General features: G+C 41.1%; 1 protein-coding gene across 3 annotated transcripts in view; it reads left to right on the forward strand.

The window, feature by feature from the left end:
- The window catches only part of palmdb (palmdelphin b), a 34,263-nt gene that overhangs the window by 8,178 nt on the left and 1,980 nt on the right, over window positions 1-24,105 (forward strand). The window contains exons 2-8 of one of the 3 annotated variants that reach the window (XM_037455671.2): window positions 2,357-2,407; window positions 4,574-4,654; window positions 5,505-5,635; window positions 7,468-7,582; window positions 9,288-9,312; window positions 9,864-9,974; window positions 11,682-16,732. In XM_037455671.2, coding sequence (XP_037311568.2) covers window positions 2,363-2,407; window positions 4,574-4,654; window positions 5,505-5,635; window positions 7,468-7,582; window positions 9,288-9,312; window positions 9,864-9,974; window positions 11,682-12,922 — 1,749 coding nt within the window. In that variant the 5' untranslated portion in view covers window positions 2,357-2,362 and the 3' untranslated portion in view covers window positions 12,923-16,732. Of the gene's footprint in view, window positions 1-2,356; window positions 2,408-4,573; window positions 4,655-5,504; window positions 5,636-7,467; window positions 7,583-9,287; window positions 9,313-9,863; window positions 9,975-11,681; window positions 16,733-20,920; window positions 23,559-23,653; window positions 23,746-24,105 lie in introns of those variants that run through there. The other 2 variants (XM_037455670.2, XM_037455669.2) reach the window with 2 other exon arrangements.

The following is a 24,105-nucleotide window of genomic DNA, read 5'->3' on the forward strand; positions in this document are numbered from 1 at the left end:
TTATATTTGCTTCCAAGTCTGTGTCACATCACTGGGGTGGCAGCTAAACGACTATGGCTAAAATTCAATGTAATACTCTGTACTTGCCCAGTGGAATGAACCTTTTCATTGCTTTTTACCTTTCAGAACTTGTCTTACAACATAAGACAGTGTGGCTGAGGCTTTACAAGCTGTTATAACTAGTTCTTTCCAGTTTGCCTGCTTTCCTTCCACACTACCTTGGTGCAGACCATGTGTCTTGCTAAGTCCCTCGTCACGAGGCGATGGGTGTGATTCCACCACTCTCTCTTCAAACAGCGTTGTGAGAGCTTTGTCGGGTGAATCTTAACCTCATTCTGTTGTTGGCATTATTACAGAGAACACAGACATGTTACATTCCCTGCAGTCATTGGGCCAATCCTTAGGTCTCAATGAATCATCCATCTGACATGTGACACAGACATGCTAATTCTGTGATAAATCATTGGTGGGAGACACATTGTTTGAACCCAGTACACAGATCATTTACAGTAGTAGAGTATGATGTCATGTAATGGGAACTAAACATCTAGTAAAATTACAAATGTGAGGATATATTCAGTGGAGGAAATAAGTATTTGTAGATGTATTACAACAGTGATACACAGAATATAACCAGAGATGGGTAAAAATACATCAAAATGTATTTCAGTACAAAATACCACACAAATACATGTTTTCAAATAAATGACAAAATACTGGTGGCAGAAAATGTCAGTACAACTAGACAACAACTAAATCAGGTATACATATATTTTTCCCAGCAATAACTCGGTAGCTACTTAGTCTATTGATTGCTGTATAAAAATCAGTCTATATATTAATAAAATGAAATCACCAACAGCTCTTAAAGCCCATAGAGGGCCATGGGGCGTGGCCCCACCTTGAACCAAAAGAAAGATTATATTTATATTAAAAATGCATTTTACAAATAGTCAATTTTTTTTTTAAATATGGAATATACCCAGTGATATCTACAAAATAAGATGACTGCGCAAAATATATGCTTTTCCTGGACGTCGTTTCTGCCCGTCTGCATGTCTCAGCTGGGCTCTGACCAGGTCCAAAAGAGGCAAGAGATAATTTTATAGATCTGAGTAGGGTTGCCAACCGTCCCGTATTACCCGGGACATCCCGAATTATGGGCAATTTTGATTTGTCTCCAGTCCCGATTTCCAATCACAGCCTCCTAAGTCAATGATGCGCGAAAAACTCCCAGTTGTTGTGAAGTTGTGCGCTGCTCATTGTGCAAGCCGCCGACCCCCGTCGACCGCTAGCACCCAACCCAGTAAGCCTGCGAAAGTTGGGAGAGTTGGCAAGATGTGATGAAGCAAGCTGCTTCTCTTCACCTACATCTGTGAACAAACATTCTCAGTGTTGAAGTCCAACAAATCCAAATACAGATCCTCTCTCACTGATGATCACCTGTCAGAGGTCTTTTTTATTACTAATACATTGGTTTCCTTGTGGATTATTCTGTAGGTGAGCATTCCGCTAGGAAAAGAAGCTGAGAGCCCGTACCTTTTTGTTTGCTTATCTTTATTATCTATTGTTCAGTTTGGGTTATTAAAAAAAACCTGTGCATAGTAACTAGTCATTTAAAGGATGGGGAGCCATGAGCTCACTGACTCTGATGTCATAGATCTGCTTTGGTGAGGACGTGTGTGCTGACACAAACCTTCTGTACATACAACAGTAGACGCTGGATTACTGAGTATAAATCAGGCTAAAGTAGGCCTATAGAGAGGGGAGTTATTGACGGGCAAGATCAAGGAGCCAAGAGGACGTATGTACAAGCTAAAAAAACAACAATCCCTCATCAGTGTGGAGAGACCATAAACTGCACCTCCATTTGCACTTTTCATCTTAATTTCACTGCTGTATGTATTGTTTATTTGTGTTCTTGTACATACGTATGTGTATTCTTTGATATATTTAGATTGTATAGTTGTTGTATAATTTACATTATTTTACCTTTTTTTGTGGGGTCTTTTTCTTGTTCAATTGTCAAAAAAAATGTGTTTGTGGAGAACATGCATGTATATACATGGTGTCACAAACAGACGTTCCCCGTCTCCAGAATACTGAGGTCCGAAGCTCGGGATCTGACCTCTGAGGCTTCGGCAGCTTAAGTGCCCAGCCTCTCCTGATGAGACGAGCCACAGGTGCGTCAGTGGGCTGATCCTGAATGGCACAAACCACTGTAGCGCGACACAGAGGGGTGACTGAGATCCCGAGCTTCGGACCTCAGTATTCTGGAGACGGGGAACGTCTGTGACACATGGCCAAATAAGTTAATTCTGATGGATGATCCTGACGTAACCTGTCTGTCTCGTAGGCCATTATGGAGGAGGCTAAGCTGCTGAGGGAGAGGCTCCAGGCGATAACGGTAAGGATAGTTCCTGTGCTCCTGGCAGTGTTAATAGGATGTACGCTCTGTGTCACATATTGAGAGCTGCTTTTCTGACTGTTTCTCAATAATAGAAAAATCCATTTTATGGCTGCTTCCCCCCTTCTATTTTGTGACTGAGTGAACTCTGTGAACATCTCGTCTCGTACAATGCCCAGCGTACGTCACCAACAAATAAATGGGCCCTTTTTTAGCTTCATAGGTAATTTGACTATATCCAAAAGGCCCTTTTTTTAGCTTTATAGGTAATTTGACTATATCAATGTCCTTTTTTGGCTTTATAGGTAATTTGACTATATCTAATTTGACTACATCCATCGGCGTATTTTAGTTATAGGTCATTTGACTGTATCCATGTTCTTTTTTAGCTCAGTATCAGAAGCCATTTATTGCCACATATACACATAGAGGAATTTGACTTGGTGCATTGGTGCAATATAGGAATACAATATAAGAATAGGTTTTTTGACTATATCCATGTCCTATTTTAGCTTCACAGGTAAAAACCCAGCCATATTTGTAACCTTACACAGCTTCCTAAACGTACGTGGGTGATGGTTAGACTCACAAGAAATTCCACCCTTATGATCATTGTACCAGAGTCTCTGTGATCCACAGTCAGACGCAGACAGAGACAGGGGTATAAATAGCAGCAGAAGTCATTAGGGAGATCCCCTTTCACTCAGGCTTTGTGATCCTAGATAAAGCCTGCAGTGATCCCCCTCACTGGGACACCCAGGAACACACTGCCTGGGACAGTGTCTGGGATCGTGTCTGGGATCTGTAAATTATTGAATGAAACATCCAGCTGTTATTAGATCAATTGTCTTACTGCAGGAGAGGAAGTTCTAGTTCATAAAGAGGTGGACCCACGCACTCAGAAACAACAGGTCGGGTCAGGTCATGAAGGTTGTGTTGCAGATATTTATGGCCTTCCTGTTGTCAGCTGAAGTTTCAAAACGACCATACAGAGTTTGTATTGTCATGAAAACCTGTTTTGTGCAGACCACGACAAGTCCAGGAAGTCATGGAAATGTGTAATATTCATATGTTCATGTTTTTCATTTAAGATGAATTTGAAATCATTCATATGCTTTTAAAAAACAGACGCTCAAGAAATAAGCAGGCATACACTCTCATCCAACAGTAGCTCAGGGATGCGGGCGAGGTCATCCGCTGTGTCAGGGAGGTGTACATTTAACCGTGGTTGGACACATGTTAGTGCCATTTTCCATGTTGTAATTTAGGTTTAGACTATTTTGATTCATGTTTAATGATGATTTAGTACATCATAAGTATAATTGCGCTATGATTACAAAATTGTATCTAATTTGCATGTTAGTTAATACATGTTTAGTGTACATGCTTTGCTTGATACAACAGACTTATGAAGAAACCCTGTGTAATGATATACTGAGCAGATCTTTCAGTAAAGCGAACGGAGCAAACACACTGTTTTCTTCTGTTGTTCAACTCCTTAAACACGTGTAGACTCGTTTCCGTTTTAGAGTGGTTAAATGAAAAGAAGCAACTGTCAAATGTAAGAAGGGAACTTTAGCCACTACAATACATATGCAAAAGTGCATGTCATGGGTTACGACAAACAAAGACCTAGAATGAGCAAAATATAGGTAATGTGGGGGAAAACATTCAAGATTTCAAACATGGGGGAGCAGCATTAATGAGCCAATTCAATGAGCCAGCTAAAGGAAGCAGACATCAGAGCACTGCTGCTAGCAAAGCAACAACCTACCACTAGCAACTGCTACGTGGAGCAGCACATCTTTCCGCCCTTTTACAATGCAGCGGTCCATCCGCTGGTAGGAGCGTGCTCACATGTGCACGCACGTTGGGATGCAACTCCCCCTCGCAGAGGGATGAGTGCATGATTGTTTGGCTTTGGGGCCCAATTGAATAGTTGTGGAAACACTGTGTATACTTCTCATTGTTACTTTAAATGCTATATTTACTCACATTTTTAATTATATACCAATATTTCACAAAATGTTTGGTTATGGAAATTTGGTTTGAAGTCATAAATATCTATATCAAAATGTGTATGAACTCTGAGCACAACTGGGGGAATGGTTTGATATGGTAAAACGTACACATTACACAAACATGTGTTTGATTTGTCCCACAAAGGACAAAAGAAGAATCCAGGAGAACATCGCAAAGAAAAGGAGACTGATTGAAGAGGAGAAATTAAAACTCCAGTACATGAAGGTACATTTTACTGTTTAACAGGAGGAAAACTACGAGGAGATAAGATGGTGTACTGTTATATTTAATGATAGAAGATGGACTCGGGCAGACACAGAACCGAGACTCCAGTGTCAAGTAGGACAACAGCAGGAACAACTACCATCCCATGTAACCACCATCAAATTTGAACCATCATCAGACGTAACCACCATCAAATATAAACACCATCACCTTCAACGCTTCCTGATCAGATAAAACCACCATCATATTTTAACCAACATCAGATATGACCACCATTAGATGTAACCACCAAACATCTGACGTAATTTCTATTAGATATAACAACCGATGTCATCGACGTAACTATATATTTAACTATTATGCAGCTAAATCTGTGAAGTAGAAAGAAGCAAAGTCAGGCTTTATGAGAACAGTAATAGTAATGTGACTAATAATAATAGTAATCTACATGCTTTTGTTGACTGATTCCACTGCAACAATATCAGTTTATCCCTGTACAATCTCAGACACAACCAGATGGAAGGTCAGACCAATTATATTCAATATAACTCATTTCACCCACAATCAAAAATTAGCCTCAGAGGGCTTTACGATTTGTACAAAAAGAATATCCACTGAGTTTTTTTTAAAACTGTGCAAAGTCTAAAAAGCAAAATATCACTTTTAGCAATTGATAACATAAAAATGATCAATCGATAAAAATGATCCTTGCTGTGTACCTTTCCCACTTAATTTCTGCTGATCTACTTTGTTACGGAAGGATCAAAACTCTGAGGGCAAGATGCCAAGATGAACTGTTATCTTATTGTGGTGTACAAGTCGCGCTCAGGTCGGTGTGTTTGATTGACAGAAGAAAGCCCTGAGGGAGCAGTGGCTGATGGATGGTCTGAGTCAGCAGTCGGAAGAGGAACTGGAGGCCCTGAGGATTCAGGCTCAAGACGAACAGCATCAGAGTGACCAGCTGCAAAGCAACATCCTCAGGTAAATCTCATTGTACCTCCCACAGAGCTGGCAGAGTGCTACCACAACATGTAGGTCAAGGCATTCTGAGTTTTTTAAAGTATCCTTTCATTTGTGAAACATCACAATCCCAGTAGAGAGAATCAGTTGCTGCAGAAGCAAAATGCATCGAGTAGCACGTCATTCGTCCATTTAAGTTCCAGGCATATATTTGGATACCACCTTATTAAAAGCACAGCATATTCTTTATTGACACAATGGGGAAGAAAAACACCCCTGTCCTTAGGGAAGAGTAGAGACCTAAATATGTCAGACTCAAGCCAGTTGGCTATGAAATGGTTCCCACAAAAGAAATGATCCCACACATATTGTCACAGTTTGGGCTCTACGTACGTGATACATACTGTTGTCTTTGCTTCCATACTGTACGACCTCAATACATTCAGCTCAGGGATTGGCTGAGACCGCTTGTCCATACCTTCCAAAACTGCACCTCCAAACTCTTCCTAACAATTCCCACCTTATGGCTGTGATTTCCTTATATGCCTCTCTACATGGGCTATGAATGCATACTACACACACACATTGTTATATCTGATGGTCGCTTTCATTCAAAGCGACTTACAATAAGTGCATTTCAACCATAAGGAAACAAACCCAGAATAACAAGAAACAAAGTGCAATTTCATCAATAAGCCGATTTACAACTTGTTAAAGATAAACTGTACTTATACTGGAAGTGCCACAAATTGTAAGGTGTTTTTAGTAGTGCTGTCAAACGATTAAAATATTTAATCAGGATTAATGTCATAGTTAACTCAAAACTTATCACAATTAATCACACATTTATTCTATCCTAAATGTCCCTTCGTTTATTTTTTTCCATAATTTTTTCTTCATTTTAATGCTCAACATTGAAAAGTGGATTGACTTGCTTTATGCAAATGTTTGATTTTACTGAAAAACATCATTGCTCCTGAGGAGTGTTCAAAATATGTCAGACATGGAATTTGACTTGGTGGTTGGTGGAGAACATCACACTAAGACAATAAACAGCAATACTGATAAGACCACATAGTGCAAGAACAACATAGGGCATGAGCAGTTTTTAAATAAAAAAGTTAAAAATAAAGTGACAAGTGACAGGTGTATGTGCCGACCGGCCCTCAGAGGGCGGGGGTAGATCGCCATGACCTGGTTAGTTGAAAAGTAGCTACGTAGAGATTTGTCTGGCCACCAGATTTTAGTTGGCCTCGCTGAAGAGTTCAATTGGAGACTTCATTTCTGTGGCTTTTGGGAGAGTGCTAGTTCTACCTTCTTCCTTGGAGAGGCATAGAATGATGTTCATTCTGTGCAAGGAGGAAACGTGTGGAAAATATATCCCTGCTCTACAAAGAAGACTATAGATAATTACAGACTATAGCCACCAAGGTAGAGTAATAGCCTGCACTTTACTACAACTTTAACATCAAATTCATCTAGGTTAAATTGTAGAGATAAAAACGAAAATAATGATGACTGGTATGCTTTTGAACAATATATTTACCTAAATACATAATACCACAAGGTCATGGTGAATCCATAATGGTACGGTGTTGCCTGAAGGCAACATTTGCATTTGAAGAAGTTTACATTCATTAATTAGCAACAAAGTACATCCGTCCCCTTCTCAGGAACGTAATACTGCTTATCTTCACTGCTAACGATCTGAATTGGATAACTGGAAACGAGAATTCCCTTACCAGCAAACACAGCAATATTACCCAGAATGCCAAACGTTGGGGGAAATGTAGTAGCTGGCGCTTCTGCTGTGCTTGTTTAAATCATCAACATGGTTAATATGTGTTTTACAGAATAGAGGAGGAAATCGAAGCCTTGGAAACACAAGAACTCAACATCTCTGCAAACGAAGAAGTAGTTCTGAAACGTTTAAAAGAGGTGGAGAAGACATCTGATGACATCATCAAGGTAGGCCCAAATAAACCTTCTATACTCTGCTCCTACCCTGCAGTGTTCCTTACTGATTATATTTGCTTAAAAATCCAGTTCTTAACCCTGACTCATTATGACATGACAACCAAAAATCCTTAATTTTTTAACGAACCTGCTTCAACATGTGATTCTAAAATCACACAAGGTACCAGCAGACCACACATGTACTTAAACCATTCAGTGATTTATATACCAACGGAAGAAATTTGAAGTGAATTCTTGGTTGGACAGGAAGCCAGTGTAAAGAACTGGAGTGATCCACTTTCCTGGTCCTACTGAGGACTCGAGCTGCAGGATTCTGACTGACTGACGTTTTACCTGTGAACACACCATTACAATAGTACGTCTAGATAAGATGAAGTTTTCCTAAATCTTGTTGAGACATAAGGGATGTATTCATGGATATGTTCTTCAGGTGATTGGAGGCTGATTGTCTAACTGTCTTCATTGTTAACAATAACCTCAAAACTCTTATAAAGCATTATTAAAACTTATTTGTTTCCATTGAAAACTTTTATTGTCTTTAGCCTTGGTGTCATTCATATTTTTTTATGAAAATTGGAATCTTTTGTTTCTTAGACTTAAATCAGACGTTTTTATTTGAAATCATTTATTTGAACTTCACATGTTTACTGACCGAGTGTCAGCTGGGAGGAGAATGGGTCAGCACAGAAACATGGAGTTAAATATGAAACTGGTGCTTCACTGGTGAAATATATTCATTTTTTGAGTGGAGAGTATATCTTTTATTAACGGATCTCTGCAATGCAGACTTTACATCTCTGGATGGTCTGTGGCTGTGCATGAGAGAGTGAATGGGCGACTTTCTCCAGGTGCAACTGGGCACAGAACTAAACATGCCCTGTGGGGGAAGCCCATGTTGCCCCAGATACAGAGACAATGACATTCAAGGCCTATTAGTTTTTAAGCTGTTCAGAGAGTTCAATTACCGCATTTTCTCGACTATAAGGCGCACTTAAAATCCTTTTTTTTTCTAAAAAAACGACGCGTGCGCCTTGTAATCCGGAGCGCCATATATATGGATCAATTGGTTGATCCATACTGGTTAACGAGGATCCATTGGAGGCAATTAGAACGCGAAAGCACCACCTGTCAACACCGCTAGCACATCCCCCCCCGGTCGACACTGCTAGCGCAACCTCCCCCCCCCCTCTCCCCTCGACACCGCTAGCGCAACATTTCCCCCCCCCCTCGGCAACACCGCTAGCACCCCCCCCCGTTGACCGATCGATTAGGGTCGCGGCTTGTCATTAAGGGGTGATGGTGGGTCCCGGAGCCAGACCAGTTGAGAACCACTGGGTTAGAGGACGCCAAATGTCTTTTTACGAATATCTTTATATTCACCCCCTGCCTCCTGCCTGCCACTCCGACTCCAATCTGTGTTTCTAACAAGATGTCCTCTGAGGCCTGTGTGGGAGTGCTTTGCTGAATAAACTGGCAACTAGAGGGATTTCTCACATGGTGGGTGTGCTGCACTCGACGACTACTGGTCATGATTATTTTTTTGGTGACTGTCTGGAAATGAAAGACACAGTAAAATAGCTGTGCCTTTAATGTGACTTTGGCATGATTTGGAGCATTAGACTGTAGCTCTGCTGTGACGTTGACCTCCTGCTTCTCTCACCACTTTGACCACCAACTACTCTGTCTTCACATGTAGGCGCTAAACGCAGACTTCCAGTCAGGTAAACACCTTTGTAGCATGTTGGTGTGTATTCTACTTTCTCGTGATCTTTTATGCAAAAATCAAATATAGCTGTTGCTGGGCTTTATTAACATGGCTAGATGGCTTTGATTAGTCGTAATGTTCTTACATTTTAATATCTCTAATATCTAACATATGTATGTATAGCATTAAATAATCGATTGATTATTATGAAAAAGGATAATTTTTTACCATGCTGTCCATATACAACTAGACAGAATGTGTAGCTCAGGTAGGTGCATGAACCTGAATGGAGCTGCTTACAGTAGCTCTGTTTGACAATATTCATCTTAAATTTAGTAAATTACCATTCTACTCAGAGATTTCAAATGATGACTTTAAATTATTATCTACTAATGGTCTAAAAAAAACTGATTAACATCTTGTTACTGATATTTACGTAATGCCTTCCATAACAACGTTACCGTAACAAGATCCTTAAATTATCTAATGACCTAACATGGCCTCTCTTGGCATTTCAATTGTTTTATTGGACATCACATATATATATATCAACCTTTTTCTCCTCAGATGAAATACATCATGCCCCCCCACCACTCCCAGATATCCCATCATTCATCCAAGAGACACCAACAAAAAACTCTCCTGTGCTTGAGCTTATTAGTGAAGGACCAAAGAAAGGTACACATAGAATTTAACCACTGCTTTTGCTGATAGAATACAAATAGCAGTGGCGGCTGGTGGATTTTTGTTTTTGGTTAGGGCCACCCAATCAGTTTCAGTAAACATCTCAGTATGATTCATTGCTAAAAAACGTATCAAACATGCATTATTACTTTTCAGTTAAATTTTCATCATTTATTCCAACAGTTTAACATAATAAGGTCATCTTATTCATACAATCTGGTATAATAATTATATATATATATATATATATAATTAATATACATATATATAATTATTATATCAGATTGTATGAATATCATTTACAATACTCAGTAAATGATACAACTAAAAGAATTACAAATATGTAATGTAAATATCATGAAAATCATATAATATGCATGTATATAAACATAAAATCAAATAGAACATGTGAACTCAGGTGACCGCGGAAGCAAACTAAACTTGGTGGTGTTATTTAGCAATCATTGTTTACTAATCAACCCATTTCATTTCAAATCAATCCTGGCTGACTCCAATCAGTCGAAGTCATCTGAGTAAGGTGATGACATAGAATGTATGGAATCGTTGTTAGTTTCCTCTCTTTTGACAGATGACACTTACTTAACGTTATGTAGCGTTGCTGTTCCGTTTGGTTGCCACAACTGCTCGTTCTCCCCACTACTATTAGATTGCAACAACTTGGTCGATTAAAAAGTAGCTCGCGAGCCGAAAAGGTGGCGGCACCCTTGACGGAAATGAAAAAAGGCAGTCCTTGAAATCTGTTTTATCGGAGAGTTATAGGACACGTACTGGTCAAAAAGAACTCCAAGATTATTTTGGGTGCTGCTGGATACCAGAACAATGCCATCCAGAGAAACTATATCACGAGACAGCTGACTTGGAAGATGCTTCAGGCCTAATAAAGAAAACATCTAAGTATATAGAGGTTAAATAAAATCGGTCCAAGCACAGAAGCTTGTGGGACTCTGTGACCAACATTGGTAGTCATTGACGTTTCAGCGTTTAAAAACTAAAATCAATCCGATAATTACGACTTAAACCAGCCAAGTAAGGTTCCAATCTTATGTTCTAGTCCCTGCAACATGATTTAATGATCAAGGGTGACAAATAGCACGGAGGTCCAGAAAGACAGGAACCGAGAAAAGTCCTTGGTTTGATGCATGTAGAAGATCATTCGGAATTTTTACCACAGCTATTTCTGTGCTGTGATGCACTCGAAATCCTGATTTGGTTTGATAAATTCTCAAACAAACAATTCTTATGTAGAGAGTCATAGAACTGATTTCTGATTGCTTACTCAAAGCTCTTAGAGAGGAAGGGCAGGCTAAAGATAGGTCTCTAGTTAGCCAACTCCTCTGGAGCAAGAGTAGGTTACTTAGGAAGAGGTTGAAATACAGCTACCTTGAAGGACTGTAGTACATGTCCTGTCAACAGAGACAGATTCATAATATCCATATATATCCAGTTATATCTCTTATTTGGTGCAGGATATCATAAACTATATATTTTTGCAATATACAGGCCGTACACTGGTCTTAGTAAAAATGTATAGGCCAAGACAGCAGTATTAGTTTTCCTAGGATTCAAAACAAGAATATATGTAACATTAACAAATGTTCAGTGACAAGACATGTCATTGATCATTATTTGTTCTCCGAGCTTAATCCAGTGAAGTTCATTTAAGTATTTTCTCCATTCCAGCTACTTTTGTGATGGAGATCAGTGTGGAGCATGATAAGAGAACAGGCAAAAGTCAGGTAGTCTCTACAGCAACTATCACCCCGGAAACAATACAAGAGAGGGGCTTAAAGGTGTACGATGATGGGCGGAAGTCCGTATATGCTCTGCAACAAGACGGAAGTAAAATTCACCATGGGACAGTGGCAGTAATGACGCCCACAGAGGTAGACGAGCTGCTGCATCAGGCCACAGAGAAGAATGTACCAACTGAGGTGCAGTACCATCAGCCTGTCTATGCTGTACCCTACAAAGGAAGCAGCACGCCTTCAACACCTAGGATAAGGAGACAAACTCCAACACCCAGCCCCAGACCATTTCAAAACTCAGGCCTGCCCAGAAATGAAGATCAAATTTTCAGAGAGAAAAAAAAATGCAGCCTGGACATGGAACCATCACAATCTACAAACATATCACCTAGCCCAAGTCTTATCCAACCTGAATCCATATCAAGAGTCCAAAGACCAAGACAAGAAACCATTTGGCCTTGTCCTCACATTCCAGGACAATCAAAGAGTGACAGTCATGGTGAAACTCTTCTCCTGGGACCCACCAACAGAAAGACGGATGCCTGCAGTTCAAACCCAGCGGTTCTTGTCTCAGTCAAAGACTGGTCTGGAGGTGTACCAGCACCCAAACAACCAAGTATAGATGGCTGCAGTCCTCCACTAGCCAACCATAAGGCCGGGGTTGATCTTTATGTTCTCGCAGAGAGTTCAGGTGATGTTAAGAGTAATTCACCCATCTCTGCAGATGGCATTGCCTCTCTTAATCTCATGAACACCCTGCCAGAGGAGCTAGAATCAGAACCCATCACCATGATATTCATGGGCTATGAAAATGCAGAGGACAAGAATAAAGATGACATCCAAGCAGAGCTGGTTATTATCAGCAGTGATGAGGAGGAGGATGAAAAATCCTATTATGATCCGAATGAAAGCAGCGAAGGGTGTCTCTCGTACCATCCAGAGGGATACAAGAGTAAAGTCTTCCAACCCAAAGTAGGTATAGCAAATGTTAAAGGGTGCAGAGACGTTACTGAAGATAATGTCAGAAACAGTAACGATATAGGGCTCCACAAGCCAACATTCACCCACCCTCCTGAGAGACCCAGTCCCTACCTGGAAGGACAGAGGGTGGCTGTTTCTGCAGAAACAGACAGCATAAATATGGAGGAGATGAAACTCTTTTCAACAGGAAGTTAAGATGGCACCTAACCACTTCCTAAGAAACTGGATTGTTGGAGAGTAAATATAGGAATGTAATTTATTCTCTGTCTTTCCTTGTCCTTTACCATGTTTATGAGTTTTTGTAGGTTAGAGGGATTGAAGAAAACAACTGAGTTACTGCCAATGCTGTTAGTTAGTTTTATTAACCAGGGTAATATACATGGGCACAATGTCACTGCTTAGAATAATACTTATTTATTAAATTATTAAGTTGTTTGAAATATATTGGTAACTGTATTCATGCATTTTTGACTAGCATTAATCCATTTGAATATCTTATTGGTTACAGTCATTGTTTAAGGGTTTGTAACCTCATTCAGTACAAATTGCTTTGTCAATATTTATTGAGGTTGACATTTCAAGCATATTGTATTACATAGCTGTAGGAGCCAGTTTTAATTGATAATGGGTGGAAGATACCGAATTGGGCCAGCAGGTGTCACCATGGTGCACTTGCCTTATTAGGTGGGCACTTTCAGCCAGGTGGCAGGTGTTGCGAGACGGAGGAGCACACAGTTTGACCGCTCCGGGCTCCGTCACAAGTACGTGGTTATGGGTGACAGCTATATGGACTCCACATTCTGACAAATAAACCAAATATCCAAGCAAAAACTCAAAGGCGTGAGCGGGTTTATTGTGCAGAACGAAACAGGTGGTGACGAGGTGGCCAGCGCGTCAAACGCAACTTTTAGCCTGTCTACGCAGCCCCTCAGTGGCTTCAAGTTCGGCTTAGCCGCTACAATAGCATTATCCAATATAACTTACAATTAGCAGTTAGTCTTGCTCACACAGGACACGTATCATCCTGGGATAGAATCGCCAACCATAGAGTTGCGAAAGAGCCCTCTCTACTCAGGAGAACAAAATTGATTCTACTTTCCACCTGGACTAAGGAAGAGTTTGTTTTTACTTACAAATTTAAGTTATTCATTATAATAAACTTTTGGGTACTTTATCTACAGCTAATACGTTTTGTATATCATTAAAAATATACATAAAACTAAAAATTAGTTAGGTACTCTAAAATTAGGATGTAGATATTTAATTTGATTTAAACTTCATAGATTTTGATCAAAGATATTGACCCCATCTCATCTCATCTTCACCCTCTTATCCGGGGTCACGGTGGCAACAGTTCACTTTCACGGGCCGCATCTACCAGTTCTGACTCGGCGTTCCAAAGTGATCTAGTCCTGGGTCTTCCCCGGGGAACCTTCTCAGCTGACCGTGCCTGGAAAATCCCCCTAGGGAGGCGCCCAGGGGGCGTCCTTACTAGATTGCGTTGAAAGAAGAGAGTTGAGGTGGTTTGGCAAAGGAGCAGTGGCTCTACTCCGAGCTACCCTTGGAAGACGGTCTCTAAGGGAGATACCGGCACTACTGAGGAAATGCATTTCCGCCGCTTGTACCCATAACTTGGGGTAAGGCCACATTTCCTACCCGGAGAAGGCAATCCATTGGTTTCCTACTGAGAACGATGGCCTCAGATTTAGAGGTGCTGATCCTCATCCTGACCGCTTCACACTCGGCTGCAAACCCCAAAGATACCATTAGCACCACATCATCTACCAAAAGCAGCAATGAGCCTGCAGCACCTCGAACTGTGGACCCTCCTCCCCTCGACTACGGCTCAATATCCTGTCCATAATGACCTAAAACCACCACAAGGTTTCAGATCATCGTCATTGTCCAGAATCCTAGCACGCTTGAGCTTGGACTCAAACTGATAGCCGGATATTGTCCTTCAGGATTTTCTGGTAGAGAACGGAATTCATGGTTCTATAAATTATGGTAGGTGGTCCAGGTCCTGAAGCTTCAAACAGCCCCCGAAGAATTATACTACCCCCTCCATCTAATTGGTCAGCAGTTGCTTTCTTATTAAAACTCTCCCATGAATGCCATGTTTGCCCAGTCTCTTTCTTAATGTTGAGTCATAAACTCTGTCCTTAGCTGTTGAAAGGGAGGGCTGCAGTTCTTTTTATGTTGTTTGGTGACTTCTTGATTCAACAGGTCTCCCAGTAGACAGGCCAGGGGGTGGCAAGTGAAACATAACCACGCTCCCTTAAAAAGTGTGGTTTATCACAAGCTCATTCAGGATTTATGTTTTTTTTACATAGTGCCAGGTAGATTTGAATAGATTTTTTCCCGTAATAATTAAAATCATCATTTAAAAACTGCATTTTGTATTTCCTCGGGTTATGTTTGAAATTTCTTCCAATGATTTTTAACATTTAAGTGTGACAGCTATGCAACCAAAAAAAAAGATACAAGGACGCGGCAAAAACTCTTTCACAGCAACATAGATACATCAGACCTTATTAGTCTCCTTAAAAAATGATCTCAAGACATACAAACAGCTCAATTGATGATCAAAGGCTGATTGACAGCACTAACATTATTTTTTTAGTTTAAAAAGATGAACATTTAAAATTAGATAACTTAATTAGTGATATTAATATTGTGGACTTGTGTATAAAGCAGGACTGCATGACAACAGGGCTGCACAGAATTCTGTCTTAAAATATGATAGGACTGATGGCTGAGGGGAAAGTTACTGCTCTTTTTATGTAAAATTACTTTGCTGTGTGAGATGTGAAAATAATGATGGGGGAAAGAAGGTGGCATTTTAGACATCAGTCTTAGAGTATTCAGTCTTATAACAATTCAGTATGCAAGACAATAATGTGGAAAGTTAGACAAATGGCAAGCATAATCTCAGAAATTCAACATTTACGCAGTATCTCTTTTTAAAAGTGTAATAAACCAATGTTGTTATCCAAAAGGATTTAATGTGCTTTGTTAACAGAAATGTATCACAGCTGTTAACAAACATTTCTAATTTGTGCCAGTTGAAGCTGACAGGAAGTTCACACTGAGAGGGGCTGATTGACGACGCCGATGCTGAAACCCCACAGGAGAACAGAGTGGTGCAAACAACTAAAGTTTATTGATTTTTTCCTTTTTTAAGGCCAGACCAGCAAACAGGACATCTTTATTATGAGAAACAAGCACTCCACCCCACTCACACAGTTAAAGGCACAGAACAAAACATGGGACATGTAACAACCACCCACAAAACCACATACAAACATGTATGGTGAAGACATGAGCGAGTTGGTTTTCTGCCATGCCAAGCAGGCAACGGCTTAGCCCAAAGAATATCGATCAAACTGTCCAAAGCCCCAAGATTTAACAAAGCATTGTGTAAAGAAGTTCTAAAACTGCAGCAGTATGGATATGTGTCTTGGACACATGTCAGTCCACTGAAATGGTGAAGCCCAACAGTTAAACAGGGTCATTATCAGCTGCTCTTTCCTGTATAAGGTATTCCGCTTTACATGCTAGATTAACATACCCGAAGTTTGACTGGTGATTATATATGTTGCGTCCACAGCCTATTTTAACTGTCCCCAGGTAAACAAAGAGATAAATCAAGTTTAATTTGTAACTATAAACACTACATAATTAACTAATGCATTGCAGGCTCACACAAAATAGTGAGTATTGGAAAAATCCAGATGCAATGGTCTTCCTACTAGCAGAGAAACATATGGGCTAGGACTCAAATCAACCCTGCTTTTGCATAGAGTGTATGAAGACAAGATGAGCTCCTCTCTGTCTAAGTGTGTGTTCATCAGAGTAAGCTCAAGTATTGGCTGACTCCAGGACAGCCCTCCTTCCACCAGCCGTCCAATCAGGAGCGGCAGCAGCCAGGCTGTGCTGCCAGTGTTGAGGCTGCACTCAGAAACAGAGCAGAGTAGTCTGCGTAAGCCCATCACACCGTCTCAGGTAGGAATATTAACACACACAAGTTTGCAAACATGTGTCTCTGCTTCATAGTATAGTTCCTCACTGCTACTCGAATGGAAGACAGCTCGTGTTTTTCATGTGGTTGGAGTGATGCTGCAAGCCTCCTAGCAGCGCTGTTATTGGGTTGTAGTATGCTATGTATCAACTAGCTGCAGTAGGTGTATGCATGTGTGTGTTCGGGAGCTTCATGGGTGTGAATAAGCAGTGAGGTTGGAGCGTCCTTGTTGTGCTGAATTGAATGTTTGAACTCAGTAGTGAAATCGAGCTATAGAGAGTGTTTTGGTTGGATTTGTCCAAGCAGTGAGAAATCAAGCTCTGTATTTTTCTGTTTATTTATGAAGCAAGCCTCTGTTGTTTTGTTTACCTTTAGCATACATACCGTATTATGAGTTTGACATGGAAGTCCTTCTCAGAAACACAAGAGCTTTAGGGAAGTTTAATGGTGATAACGTAAAAATGACCTGCTTAGACAAGTTCCGATTGTATCTCAAGAGCTAAGACATTTGTTATTTACTACAGGACAATAGATGAGCAGTTTGATCCCTGGCTTCTCTGGTCCATGTGCCATCATGGTGTGAACGTTGGTTACTAATGGGCAGGTGCTGCCATCAGTGTGTGAATGGGTACTGTTAAAGTGATCTACGAGGTTGGAAGACTAGAAAAATAAATACTAGTATAGTCCCTTAGCGTTTACCTATCCATCCTCCTCCTCATCACAATACAGTTCAATAAGGGTAAGATCAATGTTATTCCATGTTTCTGTGTTGACAAGGATTACCATGAAATGATTTAATCGCTCGGCCCCTCACTCGTTTCCGACTTCCTCACTCTTCTCTCTCAGCTCCAGACCTATTGTTTTTTACGAAAGAGTGAAATCTTCTTCAACAGCTATTTTGAGTATAGCTGTGTGACAGCCGTGCCGCCAACGACCCGTCACCCGTACCGTTAGCCGGTTGGATCGTCAGCAGCACAGCAACGCCCCCCTCCCATCTGACTCTGTTTAAAGGACGAGGGTGTTCTCCACTCACCCAAAGGATCGAAGGTTCGATCTCCGTCCCGGCCATCTACCATATTGGTTGAACCATTTTACAGCAATGGATTTGACATAATGTTATTGCTAACCAAAGCAGTAATGGTTGCAGTCATAGTAATGCATCTTATACTATTATTACCTATGAAAAATGGCGCTGTGCTAGTGGAAGCCTGAAGTTTTATTTCTTCTTTAATGGTCTATTTAAGTGACGTCAGCACGTCAGTCAACTGTTTCAACTTTTCTAGTCACTACTCTTCTCATTTTGCCGGATATCCATGCACATTGGACTTGGCACATTCCTTACTCTGTGATTAGCTGATTGCACTGAGTTCACCCCTGCGGCTGCCGTGTGCCAGGCCTGAAATCCCAGACGGACTGAAGAGGACGTTGGTTGCACAGCTGGCACTAAGTTGAAGGCGAAGAAGAAATACAAACCCTCGGTATCAGCGATATTAATGGGGAACGTGAGGTCCTTGGCCAACAAGACGGACAAGCACGGTGAGCCAGTAAAGACCCAGAGGGAGTACTGAGATTGCAGCATCCTGTTTTACACTGAGACATGGCTGATTTTTGACACGGCACAGGTTGGCCATAGTGGCTTCAACAGTGCTTGTGCAGACACAAGACACAGAGCATAAGAAGAAAAGTTGCGGAACGAATCTTTTCCCCGTACTATCTGCAGTGGGGGTTCTCATCCGCCATTCTGCCACGTTCCATCACTGGAGGCTTTAACCAGACCACACTAGATAAAGCTCAGCCAACTTTCACCCAGGTCTTCGCTGCCCAAAAAGCAATAATACATCTCTGGACCAACTCTATGTTAACTTCCGCAGAAAAATGCCAAACTCCATTTCATTTTTTAAGTCCAATAAACACTTAACACACTCTGAATATGACTTGTGTCAGACTCACAGTAAAAGCAACCTTCAGGTTTGGGGACAGGGAGGAACTCAGCCTGCACTAAAGATGAAGAACTCCTACTCAAGGAAGCTGGAGGCCAAACTCCAATAGAGCAATGTGAGGGAAGCAGATAAGTGGCTACACGGTTGAAGGGTGACAACCAGGGGGCTCCCTGGAGAGGACCAACGAGCTAAACTGTTTCTTTAACAGGTTTGATTCAAAGCCCTCATCTGTGCCCTCCATGCACCACACCCCCCATCACCTGTGCCGCCTCCCCCTGTGTCCTCCACGGTGAGCTGCATGGACACTGAGCAAAGAAAAGGGAAAAGACCATCACTTAACTAAACTATAATGAACAAAACAAAACAGAAGTCAAAATAATACAGAGGAGCTTCTGCAACCGGATAGCACTAGCACAGCACCATTTAGCCAAGAAAATTCTAGCCCAGAAGCTCAAGTTTTGCTACCACTTGCAAAGAGTAGATATTCAGGCTTTTTGACTTAACTTCAGAGTTAATGAGAGCCATGATTTCAGCATGAAAGAGGCTTTATGTTTTATCTACCACTTTTGCACCATGAGACTTAGACAGCCCTTCCATGACATTTAGCAATCTGCTGAGGAGGTGGGGGCGGCGACAGTGTCAACCATGTTGATGGTTACCATGGTGCAGTCAGTAGAAGGTTTTTTTCTTTGCCTGCATAGAATTGTGACTGGAAACTGAAAAAATATTTTCAATAGTTTCTTGATAGGGACACTGGAAGTGCAGTGGTCTGCGTGTGTGGGACTGTTTTATGAAGTTTATTTATCAGCCCAGATTTATTTATGATGACATATATAATTGATTCAGATCCACTTATACGACTACTGTTTTTTTGTCTTTGTCTAAAAGGTTTGTGAATGAAACTTGTTTCCTTATTTGGAACAGTAAGGGCTGTTGACTACGCCAGGGATTATATGTTATGACATCCATGCTGAGTTTTTTCAACTTGTCTGTGAGGCAGCATAAATACCCCACGGGAATACATTCATTGCATGAGCCGCCGAAATACTGAAAGCACTGAAATACAAATTGCTCAGGAGCGATGAGCAGTGCACGTGTCATCTAGTAGCTACTATTTGTGAGCAACAACTAGCCCTGACTGTAAATATGTAAACAGTAGGAAGGAATTAAATAATTTCCAGAAAATGACTATGCAAGGTATAAACAAAATTACACTATCTCTATAACCTATAATGTTTTAATATATAGAAAGTGATGGTCCACAGTGACACAAACAATTAAAGTAGCTGTGAGTGTGTGTACAATTGTGAATACAAGGGGGGCCTCAGCCAATCATGTTGCAGGGACACTCCGGCAGTGTGTGGGAGGCTGACTCAAGCCTGCAGTCTTACATAAGAACAAATATAATGCCATCTAATTCAGCTATTGATGTTCTTCCTCTTTTTCTGCACATAACCCGCTTACGGATACTTTTGGTCAGCACAGCAACAAGCACAGATATGCTTGCCTCTTTTCCAACACACAGCCTCACAACTCCACCTTCCTCATCACCACCCCCATCCCTCTGCAGATACATGAGCACGTGTTTTTCCAACTGCCACAGGCACAGAACATTCAATTGTTATCCATGGATAACTTTAGGACTTGTTGGTCAAAGTCACTTAGGTGTGATTCACATTCACAATAACATCTTTGAGTGTTATTGAGCCAATTCCTTGATGGATACTGTAAGGGTCACGATCAGTGACGATCAGTATGATTAGCTCTGAATTATATGACATATAACATGAATCATTATCTCAACAATAAAATCAGTCTGACGATTCAGGGTCTTAATTGTGCACATTGCAACAGTTTTTCTACTGTATTTGTTAGACATTAGATTTACATAGTTGAGTCATTGGTGGATTGAGTGCTGCTTTGTGCTGTTAAAATTATGTTAAATATGTAAAAAAATGTCTAAATAATAGCCTTGGCTTGTTTCTTATTAGCTGATTGTATTTCATCAACTTTATGGGGAGGATGTTACACAGGCACATTTTCTAAAAAGATATTTATTAGAGATATGTTAAAGACATTTTAAATACAGGAAGAAGGGGTTAAGGAGAATGCAAATAATGCCAGGGTGAAGTACCGCTAATGTGGGTTTTGATTACCAACTTGGCTATTCATTTAGAAAAAGTACAAACTAAAAGGTATATATCCCTATTTTTACTTATTGTCTCTTCTCAGAAAGCTACCTCGATGGATGGCGAGGCCGATGGAAAAGATTTGAACAAAGGGTGCAGCTCAACTCAGAATCAGACTTCTGTATCCGTCACCATGGAAACCACTGAACAATCAGAGCTGGCAATGGACTGGGAAGTGAAGGCCACTGTGGCTGATTCACCTGTGCAGGGAAACAATTTCAGTGCAGATGATGAGCAAGTTTGTTCAGAGACCGACTCATCCAATTTCCCGGGGAAAACAGAAATGCTCGTTAAAATATTAACTGAACTGCCAAGCGGCACAATTGAGATCAGCGAGCCGGAGTGTTCGGAGACTAGTATTTGCACTGAAATGCCTTGCCCAGAGCAAAATGAAGCGTTGGTATTAGAATCAGTGCATGAAGAGCTGAATAGGAATGAGTCAATCACCTCATCCGTGTCAGATACACTCTCTAGTGCAGACAGTGTTTATGAGAATGAGGATCATCGTAAAAGGCAGGAGAAGTCAGAACAAGATCCTGAGCAAGAACAATGCCCTAAGCCAGAGTATTATCCTGAACTAGAGCCATATCCTGAACCAGAGCAAGGACCTGAACAAGAGAAATACCTTGAGCCAGAGAAAGAACCTGGACCAGAGAAAGAACCGGAACCCCAGCAAGACTCTGAATTAGAGAAACACCCTGAGCCAGAGCAATACCCTGAGTCAGAGCAAGAATCTGGACCAGCGCAAGAACCGGAACCCCAGCAAGACTGTGAATTAGAGCAACACCCTGAGCCAGAGCAATACCCTGAGTCAGAGCAAGAACCTGGACCAGAGCAAGAACTGGAACCCCTGCAAGTCTTTGAATCAGAGCAACACCCAGAGTCAGAGCAAGAACCTGGACCAGAACAAGACCCTGAACCAGAGCAATACCCTGAACCAGAGCAATACCCTGAACCAGAGCAATACCCTGAGCTAGAGCAAGAATCTCAACCAGAGCGAGACCCTGAACCAGGGCAAGACGCTGAGCCAGAGCAATACCCTGAGCGAGAAGATCTTAAACTGGGGCGCTACCCTATGTCCGAACAAGACCTTGAACAACCCCAGTACCCTGAGTTGGAGCAATACCTTGAGAGAGAGTTTTACCCTGACTCAGAGCCTAAAGATAATATGCTTGTTGTCAAAGATCAAAATGTAGACATAGAGGAATCCGAGGAGGATCATGCTATTGTTCTTGAACCATCCAATTCAAAGGAGTCAATATTAGATTATGGCATTGAAGAGGAGGCAATATCAGATGTTTACAATGAATCCTGCCATGACTTTGTGCCGGAGGAAATGGACGAATGTCTGGGAGTTGAGATTTCTGCAGACAGTGAGACCGATGAGACAGATGAAAAATGGAGAACAATATTCTCTTCGTCAATAAATAAAGAAGATGATGACTCATATTTGGACAGTCTTCAGTTGAGTGCCCAGGAGCTCTTTGTACAGAAAATTGAGGGGACAGAATTTGAGGAAGAAGACAACAGGAAGTTTGAAGAGGTCAGTTTTGATGTTCCCCAAGTTGAAGAAGTTCTAGAACAACCTGTGGATATCATTGCCTTCCCTTCCTCTTCTCAAGAGGTCAAATATAATCCTTTAGGCATTCAAGGTTTGTCCAAAATCTCTGAAGATGAGAGTGAAAATGGCAGGGATGCAAACCACAACCACACAACCCACCAAAAGCACATCAATGAAGATTTTATGAAGAAGCTACCGAAAGACTTCTGTGTGATACAAGAGACAAAGAGTGAGAATGTAAGCACAGAACATGTGGACTTCCAGCTGGCCCGTAAACAGTGGCGTGAAATGGAGGAGCAAACCATGAACAAGATTGTCTTACCTACAGCCAAGCAGCTCAGCTTCCATAGCAGCCACAGCTTCATGTACACACCAGTGCGTAACATTGAAAGAACTCAAAAGAAAGCACACGACCTGGAGAATTTGAATCTGGTTGGTGATTATCCTCACACTCAATTCAGCCCTTGCTCGGAGGATTCCGGCCTGGATGATTCTAGTTACAGGTCAACTTTCGATGACCCAGAAACACCAGTTGAAAAGGAAATTCGCATATCAATGGAGAGGGAGGAACACTTCAGAAGGGAGAGGGGCCTCTCCAGGATGGGAAAATCAACTGATTGTGCTCCCTCACAAAGTATGCCCAGATCAATAAGCACTCCACTGACACCGTCATTCATCATCACTTCATCACCCACTAAGGAACCACTGAAACATGAAGTATCAGCAAACAACATTATCATTCTCAACCCTAGGAACGATTTCACCTCCAGCCCGAGACATGGGAAAGATAATGAGGTAGCTAAGTGTGGCAATTGGTGCTCAGAGGACAGCAGCCCCAACCTCATCATCCTAGAGACATCCAATCTGATTATCCGCAGTGCCTCAGAGTTCTCCCTCAACAAAGCCTGCGAGCAGCCGCAGGAAAAGATTTTTCTGAAGAACCCCTTTTTCAAGCTGCGTTCAAGAAGCACGATGTCACTGGTGGATGAAGAGATTAAGATTGTGAAGCAGAGGGAGGACGAGCTGAGAAAAGATAGGGCAAATCTATATGGCAAAGACGGGTTCAATAATGAAAGGATATCGTCAAATCACATGGACACATTGGCATTCGACGATTCAGGTATGACATCCAAATACTGGTCCCAGATATCATTTGGTATTTTTTTCTATGGCTATTTACAATTAAGCTAATGATCCTCTTTGTTCTGTTGGTAGTTGATGTTCCAGTAAAGTGCAAGTCCTCTCCATCATCACCACTGAAAACCAACTACAGGATGGATCGCTCCGCTTTATCCTGTGATCACAGAGTAAGCTCTTGGTTAAAAATGTACTTTATTTACACAAAGTTGTGTACAATGTAGTTTTACCCATTGTTGTTTCACGCAACGCTTGTTAAGTAAGAAAAGGTGTTGTTTTTTCATGGTAATTTAGTTTAGTCAGTTATGGTTTTGTTGATTATATCCTGTAGGCAGGAATCATTGAATTGTTCTTTTGATTAAGAAAAAAGTTGAGTGTGTCATGCTGTTGGTACAACGATACAACGTTTTAAGGCGACTGGGTTGAGTTTCATCAATTGAAATCTATAGAGTTTATAAAAGACTGAATTGACACCAATTGTGTTAAGATAACTCAAACCTGCAATGTTACCATGCCTTTACCATTACATT

The sequence above is a fragment of the Pungitius pungitius genome, chromosome 19, assembly GCF_949316345.1.
Source record: "Pungitius pungitius chromosome 19, fPunPun2.1, whole genome shotgun sequence".
Classification (NCBI taxonomy): Eukaryota; Metazoa; Chordata; class Actinopteri; order Perciformes; family Gasterosteidae; genus Pungitius; species Pungitius pungitius.